This window comes from Amblyomma mixtum, chromosome 2 (genome assembly GCF_055824585.1).
Source record: "Amblyomma mixtum isolate Tamu chromosome 2, ASM5582458v1, whole genome shotgun sequence".
NCBI classification, from domain to species: Eukaryota; Metazoa; Arthropoda; class Arachnida; order Ixodida; family Ixodidae; genus Amblyomma; species Amblyomma mixtum.
Genome location: NC_143013.1, coordinates 87,256,489 through 87,277,295, shown reverse-complemented (window position 1 = coordinate 87,277,295; position 20,807 = coordinate 87,256,489). Strand labels below are relative to the sequence as shown.

Below are 20,807 nucleotides of genomic sequence, written 5' to 3'. Positions count from 1 at the left end.
ACTTGAGCTTGGGTTCCGTGTAAGAACTGAAGACGACGATCAAACCACTTCTTCAAAAGACGTAACTATAGTAGGATACAACTTAAAACACAGCAGTTGATAACACTGGGACGCGGTCCGCGGCATTTTGCATTACTCCGCTGGCCAATCTCAGAAGTAAACGAAATCAACTTTTCAATGTTTGACTATATCAAAGAATATAGGTATCAGAATTCTAGAGCTCATAATCTTATTTCTTGAGATAAGCTTCTTTTTTAGGTGACAATAAATGTTTAACTAGCGGACTACTTTTTCGTCATGGAGGAATTCTGTACGCGGGGGCTGAATGTGGGCGGACCTTCAGTCACTGCAGACTTAAGTTGTATACGACTATAGTACGGTCAGCTGCTGCAACGCTACACCAATGTAGTCACTAAACCTATGTAAGTACGTAGTGGCGATGCTTTATTTCTAGTTCTTTTGTTGTTGTTGTTGGTGGTGGTGTCGTTGTTGATATGATGCCTCCAAAGTGTTTACAGATTTCCTTGTGCCATCAGGTAACGAGTGGTGTTCATGCATGTCCAAAGTGTGTATTCGGTAAAAGGCTTGTCTTCATCCTGCGGACAGAAGTTTCGATTTTAGAAAGGCTGGGATTAGGTTGCCTACCTCTTTCTATTCACGCGTATTCACTTGAATTGAATACCAATTTCGGGAAGGGTTACTTGAGCAAAGAGCTGTTTAACAACAGCCTGACAATGCTCAGGCACCCGGTTTACAGGGTCAGTCTTGACGCCAGTTTATAAAGCATAAAAAGTAAAAGAAACTAATATAAATACATACAATCTCTAAGTAGCAGTAAACACTCAAAACAAAGAAAAAGTGCAAGTACGCCTTTTGTTAATGCAGCTACAAGCAGGACTTCATTAATACAGGCCTACATTAGAGAATAAACATCGACAACAAATGACCAATAAGAAATAAAAAATAAAATGCCTAATACATCATGCATCTGACGAGAGAGTGAAATCTGTGATCGGTAATAGGTAACTGTACACGTTACCATAGGAGCGAAAGTCTTTTGTTTAATCAGCTATTCGCAAGACATGAAGAGAAGAAACTGAGTTACGGAAGGCAAATACACAGTGAAACTACAAACGATTGAAAAAATAAATCATATGTGTACAGAATGTTATTTCAGTTGTCTAATTGTGAAACTGACAGTCAGCTTATGCTTGTTTAGTTTGGATGGAAGGTTATGCTCAAGGCTATATGCAAGCTCTAGTTAGTACGAATGCAGGGGGTGGTCCATGAATCGGTACTAGGCGTATATTGAGCGGCGTATTGGCTTAAGAGACGCGGTATCTCTTTAGAAATCTCGAAAGAAGCAGGTCGAAAAATCGAAATGGCAGTCAAATAAAACGAGCCTTTAATGTTAGAAGGATTCAAGAGAATTGTCAGATACCTGCTGGATAACTGCACTTCTGCGTCTTGATCATTTGCGTTCTCCTTTTACTGAGTAGTATATCATAAAAACAGGGCAGTGATCAATGTATATAGTACCCCTACGAGTTAACAATACAGCGTGCATGCACGGCCTGCGTTATTTCTCTCGCCTCTCGTAGATAACAAACCTACATGTGTGACGAGGATGCGAGCTTGCGCTGCGGGTTCTAGGCGCCTGTGTATATTCATACAGCATAACACCAGCGCCTATGGCCCTCACTGCACTCACATAGCCTTGTCGTTCGCGCAGGTTGTTATATGCAGACGTCGGAACAGCTATCGACGGCTGTGCCCACACGCGTTATTGTTAACACATCGAATCCCTATACAGACTGGAGGCTGTAGTGTTCCGAGCAAACGCTTAGTCTGTGCAGTTCCCATCTCAGGTAGGGCCCAGTATTCACAATATCTAGTGGAGCGCACTTTAAATAGTAGAATAATAATTGGTCGCTGGGAGCGCATCTCCCTTCTCCATACATTCGAATAGGAAAACCCGAGTTAAGCCTAAGCTAATCACGCTCTCGTTGAAAGACGTCGGTGAAGTAACTGTCGCACGTGTAGGTAGTAGTTTCGCACGTATCCAGGGGGGGGGGGGGGGGTGAGCCCGACCCCCCCCCCCCCCTCCTTCCCCCCAAATCGCGCTCAACCCCTCCCTCCACCAGTCGTCCTAGAAGTTTCTCGTTAACATGCACCCCCCCCCCCCCACCCCGCCCTTTCCTGGGTACAATAAATTCCCTTGCCCCCCCCCACACACCCGACAAAAAAATTCATGGCTACCTGCCTGATTAGTTTGGCTATAGGGCTTCTTGTAGATCATATATTGGTCATAGGACAGAAAAAAGTTCTTAGAAGTCGTTCGACAGCCATACTGCGGAATACCGTGACGCATGCGTGGAAGACGACGAGGACAAAGTGCTGTGCGTGGAAGACGATGAGAATGACGTGTGCGTTCAGGCGCTGGGCCCCTTGCCCCTTTGATCGCTGTCTCTCTCGGTGAATGCCCCAGTTTCCCTTTTGTAGATTTATTTCTCCTCATTACATTACTTAGCACTAGTAAACGAGGATGCCAGCCTTTCTACCTTCTATATCTAGAATTCCCAGCAGTACTAAGAATTTCAGCTCAGTGAATAATATTCGGCCCTTACTCAGTTGAAGTATATATACAAGCATGCTTACTCGATGAAATTGTAGATAAGTTGTAAAAGCTCGAACTGACAGAATAAGAGTTGTTTTGCCTTCAGTGGCGTTGAAATGGTACGAACTCATGAACTTCCCTTACCTTGACTTGCATCACAGCCATAGGAACCTGAAAAAAAACCAGGAGGGAGCAACTCGATCACTCGAAGATGTCCAGCCATTTTCTTTTTTTTTGCAGCGACAACCGCGTAGCGACCCGCCTTAGAAGCAAATGAAGGAGCCGTCACAGGTGTAGTATCTCGAAGCCACAACTCTATCGTCCACCTGTTATGCACGTTATGATTGTTGTTCAAGTGCATTTACAGCATTCTTAGACAAAAGTTTTGAAAACTGGAAACTGTAAGATAATAGTATAGAAATATTGAAGGCAATGGTCCATTCTTCCGATATGTGACAAAGTCTTTCTTTTAGAGTGATTCCATCGCTCGCATCGAGCAGTTCAGACTGCCATAGAAAGCCAAAGAGGAAGGCTTTTGACGAGAGCGAAAGCGTTAATAACAGGTAGCAAAAAAAATGCAAGCCGGCCGACGGGAGATCTGCGGATATGTTGATTATTATAGCAAAATCTTACACATATGAAAACATTGCGCCCATAAATTTTTCCCCGTTCAAAAATGCTTTGGTCCAGTATTGTTGGGTATGAATGTGCCCTGCGGGGTCGTTATGTGGACCTGCTTCCGGAAGCCTTGGAGTGGTAGCTCTCAAAATTCCTGCTCATCTGCTGGCTAAGGTACGCCGTGGAGTGGGTGCGGTGCCCTCGTTCCGTGCACCATGGGCTCATGTGGTAATAGTGAAGCCCGTTTTGTTCTTCCGGGAACAGCAATATGTATTTCGGTATGGACTACGGTCAAGCAGGTATCTGCGGGACATTCATGTAGCTGCTTTCATTGTTAACATGTGGCAGCAAAGCGTTCAGGGATCTTTGGAATGGGCGGTGCACGGCCGGATATACAGGTGTTTCACCTAAGACTTTACACAATTTTTTTAAAATAGGCTTTTTGACTTAGATGAGCGCTTTTTTTTACATAGCACTGTCAGCGGTGTAGTGAACCAGAATACAGCAAGATGCGCTAACAGGCTGTTTAACTAATACTGAATAGTTAAGGTTTTAACTATTATCACTAGGCTCATTAATTACTCAGGTGCTGTAGCCTGCCGTAAGTAATATCAATAAAAATTTTTAGAATTTCGAAAATGAGCTTACCCTTAGCGCTGTGGTCGAGCAAATTTTGGCTATTTCGACTAGTTACGTGCACTGGAGAGGGTACCTTGCCTCCAAGCTTCTCGAAGGCGCATGCATTTTGGCGCGATAGCCGGAATTTGTTGGGCCACAGCGCCGAGGGTAACCGCGTTTTCGAAATACTAAAAACTGATATGGATATTACTTACGGTGGGATGTACACGCCTTTCAATAATTAAGGAGCCTAATAGTAATAGATAAAAAGTTAACTACTCAATATCAGGTAGAAAGCGTGCTAGTTAGCAGGTCTTAGCTGTATTCTGATCTACTACGCGGCTAACAATACTATCCAGAAAAAACGCTCTTCTAACTCAAAATGCCTAGTTTTAAAAATTGCAGACTTAGGTGAAACACCCTGTATATACCGCAAGTAAACTCGTCGTCACAGTGGCTGCAGACCACGAGAACTCGTCTGTGGCTTTGGTCGAGAGACGAGCTTAGCAAGCATTAAAAGAGCAAAAATTGAGATCAATGTAACCAAATATATGAAGTACTCTACTACTCTCCTCAGTAGTCATATTTCGTTGTCTCTGAAAAGAAACCTCTCTTTCCTGCGCTTCTGGTGTGGCCGAAGCTTCAAAAGCAAGCATGATGCAGCATCCGCCACGTGTAATGCTGTCAGTCTTTCCCGCACCGACCGACCTTCAAAGGGGCCGATTCTACAACCTGTTGAATGTTGCATAAGTGTTGAACAGTTTCAACGAGCCCTAGAAGTGGCAGTCGCGTTGTTCTTAGCAACACAATCACGTTCAAGAAAATAAACACAATTGCTAACACGACCCGATCAACGAGATAAACAGAAAATGATACTCGTATACAGTACGCACCGTTAAGGTAATACGAGGATGGCGCACACAATGCGAAATAATACCTTGGTCTAAAAACCGAGTCCAACCACTTAATGCCAAATAGCTACGGAGTATAAGCCAGCCTGTGCTGGGAGGCCTAGGAGTGAGTCGCTGTATGTAAATCCTTGCCCGCCGATTACCGAACGGACTGGAGGGAGCCAGTATTTTCGATAGGCCCTGCATTTGGAGGGTGATGCTCTCTGGGACGGCTGCAGAGGGGCGTTTGCGCCAAGCAATACGCCTTCCGAGCGGACAAGTCCTGATCCACGCGTCGTGCGAATACACCTCTGCCAAGACTACTGCGGACAGCAACACCAGGAATGTGGCACGGGTTGACACCGCAAATATCAAGCTTTTTTTATGTATATGATGTTTCTCCGCCCTTCACTCTCTCAGTTTTCTGTAAGACATCTTGTGCACGATAATGGGCAGCATTTTTCTTCTTTCGCAATAAGCAACACGTCTAAGTTAAAGTGTTGATTTGCATGCACACGTTTCTTTTATCGTCAAGAGGTTCCTTCTTTTATGCTCTGACCTTAGCGAACACTCCATGCCATTAGATCATGCGCCTATTGCGGATACTATACCCATCCGGCAAACACAATATGTGGGAATCTCCCCCCCCCCCCCCCCCCCCAATTTTCAACTCCTTATGTCGCTTTCAAAAACTTTCGCTTAGCCTCTCGGTAGCGCTGACTCGCACCACCAACGAAACTGCAACACGCCTTGCTGGATCCCCTTATTCATCAAAATCGTATAGGAGTGGTAGGAGCTTGGCTGGAGCCCATTGGAAAGGCATTGGAAAGGTATTTCTCCCTCTCTGTCTGAGGTCGGATGAATCCACGCGGAATTAGTGAGGGAGCGTTAATTATTTCTCTATTATATGTATTATAATAAAACCGAGAATAAAAGGAAGACTGAGGGGTTTTTTTGTACTTTAGAATGTAAGCGATTGGTTTTTGATTGACAGTTTGAAAGCACCTTGTAGATATTTCGAAAATTCAGCAAATTGCCCAAGTTCCTAGGAATCGGTCAACACCTTTGCTCGCGGTCATAGTGCGTCATTAAACAGTGGTACCGATTCAAAGGAATTGAAGAAGCTAGCAAAATGGCAGCCGACGTTTATTGCATTTGTGTAATTTTCATGGTCAACGTTACATGTGAAGAGCCGGGCAGTGACGTATTGATGTGTAGCGGTGTGGCCAAAGCTTCCAGCCGTTGCGGAGCTCTATTCGTCCATAAACTAACTTTAAGCTGTTGACGTGTTCTATTTCGACGGACGCCTGTTGCGTATCGACAAGTCAAATGCCTCCAAATAAACTTTAAGGATATAGCATATTGCCACGTATCATTGTAGTGTTTGTTCGTTCACGCTCAAGGCTGCAGGAAAGGGTTGTTATCACTTTTGTTCGTGACGCGAGAAGCGACCAGACTAATCTCGATTGATCGCAGCCATGAAAGGCTGCATCTAGGTTTTTCTAGATTACTGTAGATGATCTTGTCCTGTTATCTGGAAGTTTCCTTGCCGCCTTTAAATTGAGCGATGCCGCGAGCAGCGGACATTCGTAGTTCGACGACCGCCGAGCACGCTTGTTGCTGCCCGAGCTCGTCCAGAACCAGCGAAGTTTTTTCGGCGCTGGCTTGCTGAGAAGTTTTGACAAGTGCAGGCGGGCCTCGGATCCACTGCGACCCCGAGGATCCGCAACCAGCCTCCCAGCCCAGGCGCCGTGCCTTTGCCGGTGCTCGGGCAACTTCCTGGCCTTCAAGCAGCAGCCCAGTCGGCCGCCCGTGACGTCATGGGAGGCCCGGGACCTGCTGCCCCTCCGGTGTTCCGTGCGCCGCCCCCAAAGGCGCACTGTTTTTCGTTCACAGTTACATCCGACGCGACAGCTGACGACATCGTCGACGGCATCGAGTTGGTTGTCGGCCCGAAAGGGCTAGAGAGCCTCCAGCACCATGGAGGCATGAAGTTCTGCGTCGCCATGGCCTCGGCTGCGGCGGCGGAGAAGATGCTCGTGGAAGGCGCCTTCAACGTGAACGGCACTTCCGTCCCAGTAGCCTGCGTGGGTCCTGCCGTGGTCCACGTGACGGCTTTTCGTGTGCCGCTGTTCGTGGGAGACGCGGCGCTGGCAGCGGCACTGAGCTCTTTCGGCAAGGTGCTGGACATCACCCACCCCGTCCTCAAGGGCCGTCGTCACGTCGGCAACGGGACGCGCGTGGTCCGGATCGAGATGAAGCAGGCGGTGCCGAACTTCTTGACCGTCCAGGGCCACCGCGTCATGTTTGACTACCGAGGCGTCCGGAAGGTGTGTTCCCGCTGCGGGCAGGACGGCCACATCGGCGCGGCGTGTCGAACGCCGCGGTGCGCTCGCTGCGAGGTGTTCGGCCACGACACGGCCGGATGCGGAGCGGCTTGCAGGCGCTGCGGTGGAAGCCACGCCACAGCGGACTGCCTGCGGCCACGGTCCTATGCGGCGGCCGCCGCCTCGAGGAAGGAACCGAGTAAGGACAACGTGGCCGCAGAAACGCGGAGCCCACCAACCGTCCGGACGCCTGTTGCCGACGAGCACCCAACGACCAGCCGCCCGAGGGAGCCCGAACCCGCCCCCGCGACGGAGGTGCCCGTGAAGGAGCAGCTCGAGGGGACGCCTTCAAACGAGGTGGAGCCGTTCGGTGCTGTTTTCGCGGAACCCTTGCCGCCGCTACCCCGCACAGCTTCCTTCAACACCGAGAGCAGCAGCGGCGATGAGTCGAGCGTGGCGTCGGGCGACCTGGTGGACGTACCGGACAAAGTCACGCCGCTTCGCCTGACAGGCGACTTGACGTGCGGCCAGGTGTCAGGAACGACGACTCCTGGAGGTGCGGACGACGCGCGCTTCCCGTCACCAGCCAGCCACACCCTCCCATCGGCGACCCTGGCGTCGGCATCGGCTTCAGCTGCGAGCGTCGCCAAGACCACGCAGCAACCGGTGAGCGAGGCCACAAGCGCCGACGGCCCCGAAAACATGGACTTTTCCCGACCAGACTTCAAACGTGCCCACCCCCAATCATCGGAATCCGAAGGGACTGTTAACGAACGTTCTAGCAAAAAAGTGCCGCGCGCGCCAAGCGCCGCCCATGGCAGCGCTCTTTAGGTTGTATGCTATGCCGTCGGTGCTCTTGGCAGTCATGGCGGTTGTGCATCTCCTCTCCCTGAATGTTCGGGGATTTCAATCCGTAGACAGACAGAGAGAGGTGATGCACTTTGCCAGGGCTAGGGGCGTCGACATCCTGTTTTTACAGGAATGCAACTTCCGTACTTCACTTGATGTGCTGAATTTCACCACCCGGTTTTCTGTTTTTGCTTATTTTTCGTTGACTGATTTTCATATGTGCGGTGTTGGTGTCGTTTTTGTAAACCCCTGCCTGCGCGCGGGTGCTCATTGCACTTTCGGGCTGGACGGCCGCACTCTTGCGGTCGACTTCACACTAAACCAGCGGCGGGTACGTGCGTTGGTTGTATATGCGCCAGCACGGCGGACTAATAGTTCTGATTTTTTTGAGCGCCTCGACTCATTCCTCCTTGATCCCTACCCCACTTTCATCGTCGGTGACTTCAATTGTGTACTTAACATCGACCGTGACGTCCGCGGACAGGGTCACGGTCGCCGTTATTGCGGTGCCCCCGCGCTCCGCGATCTCGTGACTCAGTTCCGCTTGTCTGACGCGTGGGTGCAGCTTCACGGGGATGCCTTTGGAGCGACGTTTGAGAGAGCACAGTCAGCGAGTCGGATAGACAAATTCTATTTTCCACCAGAGCTCGCTTCTTTTGTCGTTAGCTGCGAAGTTCTCGCGTTCCCTGCAGGCACGCCGGTGATTTCCGATCACCACCCCTTGTCAGTCAGGCTCGACTTTGGTGAGGACACCCCACGTACTGTTACGTGGCGCATGGACACGAGCCTACTGGCGGACCCGGAAAGCGTGGCGTCGCTGCGTACGGCGTTGGCAGCATCGTGCAGGAGCTTCGTTGCGACTGATTCATGGGACACACTCAAGGCTCGTTGGCAAGCAACCCTGGTGGCGGCCGGTCAAGACCGCAGACGCCGGGTAACTCATGCACTGAATGACACCCTCAAGCGCATCCGTATAGTGCAAAGGGGAGCACCCTTAACCTTTGCCATGAGCGATTACCTGAGTCTACTTAAAGCACGTTACCACGTGTTGCTCTGCCAGTCATCACGGGCAGCTAGTCGTGCACACCAGCTCGGGCGGCCGATATCAGACCCGGCTGTGCTACGACACGTACGCGCAGGCACGGCAGAGGAATTCGCTCCCGCTACTGTGCCTTTCGTGACACTCCCAGACGGCACCCAAAGCAAAACCACGGCCGATATCTGCACGATCTTCGCAAGCCACTTTTCGAACCTGTTCTCTACGGACAGTTGGCTACATCTTCAAGATGGTTATGACGGGCTTCTACAAAGTTTTTTTGGAAACTTGCCACGAGTAGCTGAAGAGTTGCATGAAAACCTTTGCGCACCAGCCACAAGCCAAGAGCTGCACGCCATCCTGCAGAGTATGAATGCAGCCTCTGCCCCCGGTCCAGACGGCATTCCAACAAGTTTTTATTCAAACTTTTTTTACGAGATCCAAGGAGCGCTCCTGAAGATGGTCAACGGCTTCCTCGCGGATGGGTTACGTCCAAACTCTTTCCGCGAATGTCGCATCATACTCATTCCGAATGCGGGCGGTGACCCCTCCGACCCGCAAGCATGGCGGCCCATAAGCCTCTTAAACGCAGATTACAAAATAGTCACATCTTTACTGAACACAAGAATGCGGACGATCCTACCTCACCTAATCCACCGGGCTCAAACCAGCAGCGTGCCTGACCGCTCTGTGTTTGATGCATTGGCACTCACTAGAGACCTGTTCACATTTGCCAGCAGGACGGGCTTCAGCGGGTGCTTTGTTTCACTAGACCAGGCGAAAGCATTCGATCGGGTGGAACACTCGTATCTGTTCGGAGTCCTTGAAGCCTTCGGATTCCCTCTGCAAATTGTCAGCAGGCTGCGCTTACTTTACGCAGACCTGAATGCTCGTCTCTCCGTAAACGGCCACCAGAGCGCTCCCTTCTCAGTCACCAGGGGCATAAGGCAAGGATGCCCTCTCTCCCCAACATTCTTCGTGTTGTGCCTGGATCCACTCATCCGGCGCATTAACGACAGCCCATCCATACGCGGCTTCCCTCTGCCTGGCCAGGGCCAAATCAAGGTATCGGCCTACGCCGATGACGTGTCGCTTTTCCTCAAGGACGAGGATAGCTACGCCGCTTTTTCGCGGCTGTTTCTCGAGTACAGCGAGATATCTGGGGCCCTATTGAACAGGGGAAAAAGCAAGGCACTAAGGTTTGGCACCTTCACACCGAACCTTGCGGGCGAGGTGGAGTGGGTGCAGGGAGTGAAAGTCCTGGGAGTAGTATTCCTCGCCAGCGGAGAAGTAGCCCGCGAAACCTGGACTAACCTCCGCACGAACGCTGAGAAACGCCTCTCGGTGGCGTCAACTTTCCGCCTTTCAATGGCAGAGCGCTGCTATATAGTTAAGTCCACAATCCTAGCCGCATGTTTTTTTGTCGCCCGCGTCGCAAACCCACCACGCACGTTTGCGCGCAGCCTAACCTCGGCCTGTGGCTCTTTCGTTTGGGCGGGCAAAACCGAACTTGTGTCACGAATGTTCATGCGCCTTCCATCGTACATGGGTGGGTTTGGTATACCTTGTATCCGCACCATGTGCAATGTGCTCGCCTTGCGAGGAGTACGAGATCTTGTACGCAACCCAGACTATCCCGGGAGAACACTCCTCACATATTTTCTGGGTACAGCGCGTAACGTGTTTTTTTCACAACACGTGGTTGGCCCTACAGCCGAGCAGCCGCCGGCATTTTTCGTTAATGTGCGTCGCACACTGACGTCGTTGACTGCCAGCGTGCCCGATCTGGATGTTGATGAAACCCCACCCTCCAGAATGTGTGAAGCACTAACGGTCGCTGCGCTGACCCGCGAACAACTCCAGAAAACGAGACGGGCACGCTGGCGCCAACTGACCTCAGCTACGCTTCCTGCAGATGTCAGGGACTTCGGCTGGCTGCGAGGCTGGCGGGTCCTGCCCACAAGAGACCGCCTTGCGGCGTGGGGCGTGGCGCCCTCCGCCCGATGCCCGCAGTGCGGTCTGCTTGAAACTTTGCAGCACGCAATGTTTGAGTGTGTAGTTGCGCGCACCTTTTGGACATTAGTGTCACGCATGTTTTTAACCCGCCTGGAAGCGCGCACTAGTTCTCCCGAAGTGTTTCAAAATATGCTCTTGTGTGTCGGCATGTTCGTTTTGTGGCGGCAGCGTGGAGTGGCATCCTTAAATGGGCGTCCGCAAAGAACAATGTTCCCAATGTTGCAGCGCCTGCGCACGCGCCTCTTTGAACAAGCATGCATGGACGCTCTGTCAATGAGCGAGGCTGAGTTCTTGCGCAAATGGTCGACATACTTTATCGTCCTGCGCGGCGGTCGAGTATCGGCATTTTTACTGCATTACTGACATGCTCAGTGCTGCGTCACTGCGCATGTGCTTGAATGATCAGAGAATTAAGTTCATCTGTTTTGTTGTATTTTCTATGCTATGACAGATAAAATAAACTTCTCTTTCTACGCCGCCGCCGAGTGATCCAGTTCTTTTGTGGGCGCAAGTCAGCCCAAATAAAGAGCCTCGTTTCCAAGACTGGTTGGTGTCTTCCTGACCGCTGGACTGCCGTCACTACAACGTGACATCTGGTGGAGGTGCGGGGTAGCCTCCCATGTTCCGGACACCCCCTACAAGTCGTGACGCCAGCCCTTTGAGTCATCTACCGCAGGACCTGAGTCCAGTCCACCGCGCAAGCCGACGCCTGCAAGGGGACGAACCTGAGTTCGGGATTCTGCCGGACCCTACCCGAAAGCGAAAGCCAGCAGCAACGTCCACCATGAGTTTTCCCCAGGCGACGACTCCAGTCATTATTCAGCAGCCCCGGGTGCCACCAACCCCGACCCGGCCAGCGACCAGCGGAAATCGAGGAGTTTTTGCGTCGGGAAGAATGCTCACCGCCCAACCGCCTATCACGTTCACCGTCGCCATCGTCGCCGCGCTTTGTATTTCCTAGCCGAGGCTACGTAGTGCGTGGACGCTCCCCCAGGCCCCGAAGGTTAAACCGAATGAAGCAGCCTCTGGAGGTGAGGTTGCTTATGAGCGCAAGAACTAAGATCCTCCATGAACGAAAACACAAGACTATGCCTCAACTAGGACGACCCCTAGGATGACGACCCCAACGACAACGACGACCCCAACGACAACGACGACCCCAACGACAACGACGACCCCTACGACGACGACGACCCCTACGACGACCCCTACGACGACCCCCACGACGACGACGATCCCTGCGACGACGACGACTACTACGACGACAAATACGACGACAAATACGACGACAAAAACTACGACAACACCGACGACAACACCGACGACGACGACGACACGGCCAGACTTAAAGCTTTTACCGCTGCCCTTACACATTATTAGGAACGCTAAAGGACTCTAAGTTCTCGAAGCATTCTCCCTGTTTAATTTCATTATAAAGCATCGAGACGATGCTTATTTGGAAGGGGGGTAATGCCACGTATCATTGTAGTGTTTGTTCGTTCACGCTCAAGGCTGCAGGAAAGGGTTGTTATCACTTTTGTTCGTGACGCGAGAAGCGACCAGACTAATCCCGATTGATCGCAGCCATGAAAGGCTGCATCTAGGTTTTTCTAGATTACTGGAGATGATCTTGTCCTGTTATCTGGAAGTTTCCTTGCCGCCTTTAAATTGAGCGATGCCGCGAGCAGCGGACATTCGTAGTTCGACGACCGACGAGCACGTTTGTTGCTTACGCCGCCGCCGAGTGATCCAGTTCTTTTGTGGGCGCAAGTCAGCCCAAATAAAGAGCTTCGTTTCCAAGACTGGTTGGTGTCTTCCTGACCGCTGGACTGCCGTCACTACAACGTGACAATATATCCATTACTGTACGAGTACATAAGGGCTACAGAACTCAAGCGAATCAGTGAAGTGTTGTTTCCTTCACCTACGTAATGCCTTCCGGTATTATGAAGCTATTATTGTCACGTGCTCTTCAAATGATCTCTATTGTGTACTTACATTGTTGTTGATTACAGGCCAAGCATCGACGCACATGTCGGTGAGAGCGTCTACCATATCCCGTCCCTTGAAGAACCGCTTGAATTTCTTTTCCAGCAGGGTCGACACCTGCATGGTCATCCATCGAACATTGCTCGAACAATAGAGATCAATGAAGATACGAGTAAGGTAGAGAAGAACGTAAGGTAGAGAAGAACGTAGCCAGAAAAATTCAGTTGGTATTATATTTAACAGCTTTATTTATAGCTTTTTTATCACCTTTCACAACGTATCCTCACCGTTTCTCACCTTCCAAATATCTGTCATGAATAATCTTAATCATGTAATTTAAGGGATATCGCTTTCCTGTACTTCACTATTGTCACAGAAGTGGCGGCAACCTGTAAATTACTTTTGTTTGTATAAAACTGATGCGTCCGCGTTTCTTTGTATGTGTCTCGGGAAGAGCAAGAATGCATGCACGTTTTTTTCAGTGCTGTAGACAACCCCTCGCGTTGCGAAAGCGGAGGCGGCTCAAACTCGTCCCCGATACTGCCGAAGTCTAGAGCTGACCATTAGCGGGAAAGAAGTTGCGGCCTACGTGACTGGCTTTTTGGTTGTGTTTTACTTTTTTGCGTTTCCAAGGTCACCGAATCGAGAGTCGAAGCCTGGGGCTTCTTTTTAGTTGTGCGTTAATTTTTTCCTCCTCCAAGATGGCGGCCATGCAGAGTCAAAGCGTAGGTGCCTACGTGCTCTCGTCGCGCTTTTTGGTGTTTTGTTTTTTTCGACGCCGACGCTGTGGCGCCGCGAGTGCTCGCTCGCTAGCGCCCGGGGGCTTTAAAAGGGGGCCGTATGGAAACTAACTTGAGTCCGCTCGTCGGTGGAAACGCTGCCGCCGCGAACTCCCGGGTCTCCGAGCCGCCGCACCGCATCCTCGAAACCGCAAGCTGCCCTGGACGGACGTCGCCTTCGGGGGCCGCACTGACTGCGTGTTTTGTGGATGGACTGCAGCCGCGCTTCCCGGTTGACTGTATGTTTGTTCACCTTCTGACTTTTGATCGAATGTATCTAATTGGCCTCTCACTTGTGTTCTGACCTAGCTGTGTAGAAATATTCAATGTATAACTTAATTCAGCGTGTTTACTGCTATGTGCTTTCCGCAATTGTTTTGTAGAATGTGAATTATGCATCTGTGAAAGCTGCCGCATTGTTCAATCGAACTATAAACGTATTCAATGTATAACTTAATTCAGCGTGTTTACTGCTATGTGCTTTCCGCAATTGTTTTGTAGAATGTGAATTATGCATCTGTGAAAGCTGCCGCATTGTTCAATCGAACTATAAACGTTATTTTGTTGTTGTTACCCCTTAACACGCCTCGGTCTCAGTCACTGCGTTTGCTTACCGGCTACGCCGGGCATCAAACGGCCACCCCCTCATTGTCCGGACTCGGTGATGATGTCGACTAGTCGCCGAACCCGTGACAATTAACTGGCGTCCGCGACAGGACGTTTGATGCGAAGGGAACGTGGTGAACTGAGAGGGAGACTTGTTGAGGTATTGAACTGTGCCGACTTTATAGAGGTGTCGTGTATCAATAGGATTTGCTTTGTGCTAAGCTTGTAGCTGTGTTATTGAAAGTGTGCTTGGAGATAGAAGCATGGATTTGGAAAGGTTGATAGCTATGGGTAGCCAGTTGGGGCTGAAAGGCACTGAGCTCAGAAAATGGGTCGAAGATAAGCAGCGCGAAGAGCGGGCGTTTGCCCGAGAGAGAGCGGAGCAGGAGCGCGCGGCCGCAGAGGCGGAGCGCGCGGCCGCGAAGGCAGCTGACGAACGTCAGATAGAGATTATGCGTTTAAAAATAGAGAGTCAGCGACTAGAGAAAGAGACAAGAGAGAAAGAAGGGAGCCAGGACAAAGGTGATTTGAAGTTAAACACAAGTAAACTCCTGATCCCATTTGACGACCGGAAGGATGATTTAGATGCGTATATCAGACGATTTGAAAGCATTGCGAAGAGCCAGAAGTGGCCGGAGAGCCAGTGGTCGACAGCGCTAGCTACTTGTCTGAGTGGGGAAGCCCTTAGTGTTTATGGGCGTTTGCCGCCGGGTGATGCAGCTGATTATACGAAGGTGAAAACCGCCCTTTTGAAGAGATTTCGTTTCACCGCAGAAGGATTTCGAGAGAAATTCAATACAGGAAAACCGGCGGATGGCGAAACTGCAGCTCAGTTCTCAGCGCGTCTCAGCCACTATTTTGACCGCTGGATCGAACTTTCAGGCATCAAGACAGAGTTTCAGGAACTCAGAGAGCTCCTCATTAAGGAAAGATTCCTACAAGGCTGTCATTCCAACATGGCACTTTACCTGAAGGAGAGGAAGGCAAAATCGCTAGGAGAGATGTTGGACCTAGCTGATCAGTTTTTAGAAGCGCAAGGAAGCCTGAATCTCTCCAAATTGAAGAAAGACAGCCGAGACGATTCCGGGAGGCCCGAAAGCGAAGGAAAGAGAATCAATCAACTAGCACCGCCTCGCTGTTACCTTTGCAACCGCATTGGGCATCAGGCTTCACAGTGCCGTACCCACACCAGTAACAGTACTAGCGTCACCTGTTTCAAGTGCGGGCGAAAGGGACACAAGGCGGATGCGTGCCGCTCAGCGGTAAAGGATAGGCCACAGGCATCGTGCGTCTACTCACCCGTCAAGAACGTTAATGAGGAGAGCATTCGCGATGGCTACCTGGAGCTCAAAAATGGGGATAAGATTCGCGTTGTGAACGCGGTCATGATGACGCGACCGAAATTCCTCGTTGAAGGACTGCCGGTGGTGGCTGGAACGTTGGCAGGCAAGAGCATATCGGTACTGCGGGATACCGGATGCAATACGGCGATCGTGAGACGAGAGCTCATCAACGACGACCAGCTCACAGGAGAGAAGAGGCCAGTTTATCTAGTGGATGGAACAGCTAAGATGCTGCCTGAGGCGCGGGTTCACATCGACACCCCGTATTTCTCTGGGATTATATCGGTGCTCTGCATGGAGGAGCCGCTGTATGACTTAATTCTCGGAAACATAGAAGGCGCCAGAGCTCCAGATGACCCGGAGGAATTGGTTGAACAACCGGTCAGCAACGAGCTCGCTGAAGAGGAAGTTGCAGCGGTTGTAACAAGAGCGAAAGCAAGGGAGCAAAACAAGAAGTTCCAAGCGCTTAAAACCCCCGGCGTCGCAGTGGAGCCAAGCAGGAAGAGTTATGCTGAGGAGCAAGCAGAGGACCAGTCGCTCAAGCACTGCTTCTCCCAAATTGGCAAGAAAGTGACGTGTAGGGATTCGCAAGGAAAAATAGAATTCCAGAAAGAGAATGAAGTACTGTACCGAATCTACACCGAGAAAACTGGGCGGATCGTGCGCCAGCTCGTCGTTCCAAAGTGTCATCGAGAGGCGGTGCTGAAAACTGCGCACGACGGAATAATGGCCGGACATTTAGGCGCCCAAAAGACGAAGGACCGGATATTGGAAGATTTTTTCTGGCCGGGTATCACCGCGCACGTGAAGCGATTTGTCGCCTCCTGTGACATCTGCCAGAGGACAATCCCGAAGGGCCGGGTCGCCCGGGTGCCGCTGGGGAGGACGCCGCTCATCGAAACACCATTCAAAAGAGTGGCCATAGACATTGTGGGCCCAATCCAGCCCCCTTCCAAACATGGCAACCGGTACATCCTGACCTTAATGGATTATGCTACCCGGTACCCAGAGGCCGTAGCGCTGCCGAGCGTGGAAACTGAGAGGGTCGCTGAGGCACTGGTCGAAATGTTTTCTCGATTTGGAGTCCCTAATGAAGTCCTAAGCGACCGAGGCACCAATTTCACTTCCGACTTAATGAAGGAGGTGGCCCGACTTCTCTCCATACGCCAGCTGCATACCACGCCGTACCACCCCATGGCGAACGGGATGGTCGAAAAATTCAACGGCACCCTGAAATTAATGTTGAAGAGAATGTGCGCCGAAAAGCCGCGAGACTGGGACCGCTATCTGGCGCCGTTGCTCTTCGCATATAGGGAGGTCCCACAGGCAAGTTTGGGCTTTTCGCCCTTCGAGCTTTTGTATGGGCGGCATGTGAGGGGACCCCTGGCCATTTTGAAGGAGCTCTGGACAAACCATCACCTCGACGAGGAGGCGAAGACCACATACCAGCACGTCTTTGACCTCCGTAATCGACTGGTAGACACGTGCAAGCTAGCGCACGAGGAGCTCGAAAAGGCCGGGGCGCGCTACGCAAAACTGTACAACCGGAAAACCAAAGAGAGGATGTTTGATCCGGGAGACAAGGTCCTGATTTTGCTGCCTACGGACAACAACAAGCTGCTGCTTCAGTGGAAGGGGCCCTTCGAGATCAAAGAGAAGAAAGGAGAGGCCGACTACGTTATCGAGACAGCCGGAGGGAGGAAGATTTTTCACGCCAACCTACTTAAAAAGTACGAAGAGCGGGAAAGCCAGCCAACAGAACGCGTGTGCCACGCGATCTGCGGCGTTACCGAATCGGACAGCGAGGGAGCCATTCCTGTTCCGGCGCTTGAACAGTCGGAGGGCGAGCGAGATGTGAAGCTTTCTAATGATTTGACGGCGGATCAACGGAGACAGCTCCGAGAAGTGATATCAGAGCACTCTCGCATCTTCTCCGACGTCCCAGGCAAGACGGACTGGGCCGAGTGCCAGTTAGAGCTCACTAACCGCACTCCGGTCCACATTAAACAATACCCACTTCCGTTTGCGACGAGAGAAGCCGTAGAAAGAGAGATGCAGCAGATGGAGCGACTGGGAATAATCGAGAAGTCCCAGTCACCCTACAATTCACCGGTCCTCTTGGTGAAGAAACCAGACGGCACGAACCGGCTTTGCATTGATTTCCGACGCCTGAACGACGTCTTGGTTGCCGATTCGGAGCCAATGCCCAGAGCGGACGCGGTCTTCGCTGCAGCTGGAGAGAAGAAATACTTCTCAAAGGTAGACTTTGCCAAAGGATATTGGCAAATCCCATTGACTGAGGAGTCCAAGCCCAAAACGGCGTTTTCAACGACATCGGGTCTCTTCCAATTCCGTTTTATGCCGTTCGGCATAAAAACTGCCCCGGCAGTATTTTCAAGATTGATGCAACGAGTGGTGGAGGGAATTCCCGGAGTGCAGCACTACTATGATGATGTCCTCGTTGCCAGTGCTACGTGGGAGGAACATCTTTCTTCGCTGAGGCAGCTGTTTGCGAGAATCGAGATGGCCGGCCTGACAGTACGACCAAGCAAATGCGAATTCGGGATGGAAAGCATCGAGTTCCTCGGGCATCGCATTGGCAGAGGTGAGCTGGCACCACTCGGTAAAACGCTCGACAAGATACAGGCGGCGCCAACTCCTCGAACAAAGCGTCAGGTACGCGCTTTCCTTGGCTTGTCGGGGTATTACCGCGACTTCATCCCCGACTACGCAAGAATAAGCGAGCCCCTCACCCAGCTGACGAGAAAAGGAGAGAGGAACGTCGTAAGGTGGACGCCGGCCCATCAGGAAGCCTTCGAAGAGCTCAAGCGACGAGTCTCAAGCCCTCCGATACTACGGCTGCCAGACTTCTCCAAACCGTTTGTGCTGCGCACGGACGCCTCTGATACCAGCCTTGGCGCGGTACTAATGCAGCGGCATGACGGAACGCTTCACCCGGTGGCATACGCGAGCAGAAAATTGCTCCCCAGGGAAGCAGCATACAGCGCAATCGAGAGGGAGTGCCTAGCGTTAGTTTGGGGAATACAGAAGTTTTCCACCTACCTGTATGGTGTACCGTTCTTAGTTCAGACGTACCACCAACCACTGAGCTACATCCAAAGAGCCAAACAGCTAAACAGCAGAGTCCTGCGCTGGAGCTTGCGGCTCCAAGAATATCAGTTTACCGTCGAGCATATAAAGGGCAAGGACAATGTCGGTGCTGATTTTCTTAGCAGGCTGTAGATTTGTCGCGCGCTATTAATTTTCGCTATTAATTTATTCAAGTATTATGGTGCATGTATACACGGTGACTTGTAGTTTGTGTGTGCTAGATTTATATAAGAGGTTCTGTTACGCGCTGTATATCTGTGCACAGGTCTGCTCGCCGACTTCTGTGGGTCTAGAATATTATCGGATAATATTCCGAAAGTGGGGGGCCGTGTCACAGAAGTGGCGGCAACCTGTAAATTACTTTTGTTTGTATAAAACTGATGCGTCCGCGTTTCTTTGTATGTGTCTCGGGAAGAGCAAGAATGCATGCACGTTTTTTTCAGTGCTGTAGACAACCCCTCGCGTTGCGAAAGCGGAGGCGGCTCAAACTCGTCCCCGATACTGCCGAAGTCTAGAGCTGACCATTAGCGGGAAAGAAGTTGCGGCCTACGTGACTGGCTTTTTGGTTGTGTTTTACTTTTTTGCGTTTCCAAGGTCACCGAATCGAGAGTCGAAGCCTGGGGCTTCTTTTTAGTTGTGCGTTAATTTTTTCCTCCTCCAAGATGGCGGCCATGCAGAGTCAAAGCGTAGGTGCCTACGTGCTCTCGTCGCGCTTTTTGGTGTTTTGTTTTTTTCGACGCCGACGCTGTGGCGCCGCGAGTGCTCGCTCGCTAGCGCCCGGGGGCTTTAAAAGGGGGCCGTATGGAAACTAACTTGAGTCCGCTCGTCGGTGGAAACGCTGCCGCCGCGAACTCCCGGGTCTCCGAGCCGCCGCACCGCATCCTCGAAACCGCAAGCTGCCCTGGACGGACGTCGCCTTCGGGGGCCGCACTGACTGCGTGTTTTGTGGATGGACTGCAGCCGCGCTTCCCGGTTGACTGTATGTTTGTTCACCTTCTGACTTTTGATCGAATGTATCTAATTGGCCTCTCACTTGTGTTCTGACCTAGCTGTGTAGAAATATTCAATGTATAACTTAATTCAGCGTGTTTACTGCTATGTGCTTTCCGCAATTGTTTTGTAGAATGTGAATTATGCATCTGTGAAAGCTGCCGCATTGTTCAATCGAACTATAAACGTTATTTTGTTGTTGTTACCCCTTAACACGCCTCGGTCTCAGTCACTGCGTTTGCTTACCGGCTACGCCGGGCATCAAACGGCCACCCCCTCATTGTCCGGACTCGGTGATGATGTCGACTAGTCGCCGAACCCATGACAACTATACTTTGCAATATATTTATGTCGTTTAAGCAGTTTAAATATATAGCGTGTCCCTTGCGTGGTAAACGGTTGTTTTCACAAAAACAAAAGGGAGATGCAGTATAGCGGTATCATTTCCGGCTAGGCCGAAACTTACATCCAGATATATCCAGTTAGCAAGGATATGAAGGGACCATTGTCCACGTAGTTCTGGGCTCCTGCTCTAAGTGTTTAATTTTACCTTATTAGCAATGGCACTAGCTGCAGTCAGCAAAGCATGGACAACGGGAAAAATCTGTCCACGTGTTACAACTGCTTCGAATATACAGCAGCAGTAATACGAAACGGCCATAAAATTAATCGGTTTTTCTATATATTCATCATGAGAGCGAACTTAATGAAAATACGGTCAACTCAAAACGTGAATTCAACTTTTGAGGTGCTTCGCTGGCATCCATTACTCTTTGTGTTCAGTAGTTTTCTTTGCAAAGCTTATCGTTTAGTTGAGCAGTAGCTCGAAATTTAAAAAAAAAGCGTGTCTTTCTTTGCATTCCGGCTTTGCAAAATAATTTTTAAACCAACTGAAAGCAGTGAATGCTTTGTATACACTGCACATGTTCACTTAGGTGAAGTACGAATTTATCAAAAAACTGAGCAGAACGAACCGAAGAACAAATTATGGGCTATCCGAGTTTTAGTGGCAAATTCA

At 50.7% G+C, this 20,807-nt stretch overlaps 2 protein-coding genes across 2 annotated transcripts in view; one reads left to right on the top strand and one right to left on the bottom strand.

Annotated features, from left to right (window-relative positions):
• Positions 1-481: 481 nt before the first annotated feature.
• The window catches only part of LOC149360046 (uncharacterized), a 30,785-nt gene continuing 10,459 nt past the window's right edge, over positions 482-20,807 (bottom strand). Inside the window, exons 3-5 of the mRNA XM_089569184.1 lie at positions 12,970-13,077; positions 2,762-2,788; positions 482-596 (exon numbers count right to left, since the gene is read on the bottom strand). Of these exons, the coding sequence (XP_089425310.1) occupies positions 513-596; positions 2,762-2,788; positions 12,970-13,077 (219 nt within the window). The 3' untranslated portion in view covers positions 482-512. The remainder of the gene's footprint in view (positions 597-2,761; positions 2,789-12,969; positions 13,078-20,807) is intronic.
• Positions 14,604-20,728, top strand: LOC149360047 (uncharacterized). Its single transcript, XM_089575302.1, has 2 exons — positions 14,604-17,418; positions 20,725-20,728. The coding sequence occupies exons 1-2, from the start codon at positions 14,609-14,611 to the stop codon at positions 20,726-20,728; spliced, it is 2,814 nt and encodes a 937-aa protein (XP_089431428.1). The 5' UTR covers positions 14,604-14,608.

Bases quoted from the DNA above. Each gene is read 5' to 3' on its own strand.
- LOC149360047 (XM_089575302.1), top strand. From the start codon at position 14,609: ATGGATTTGGAAAGGTTGATAGCTATGGGTAGCCAGTTGGGGCTGAAA.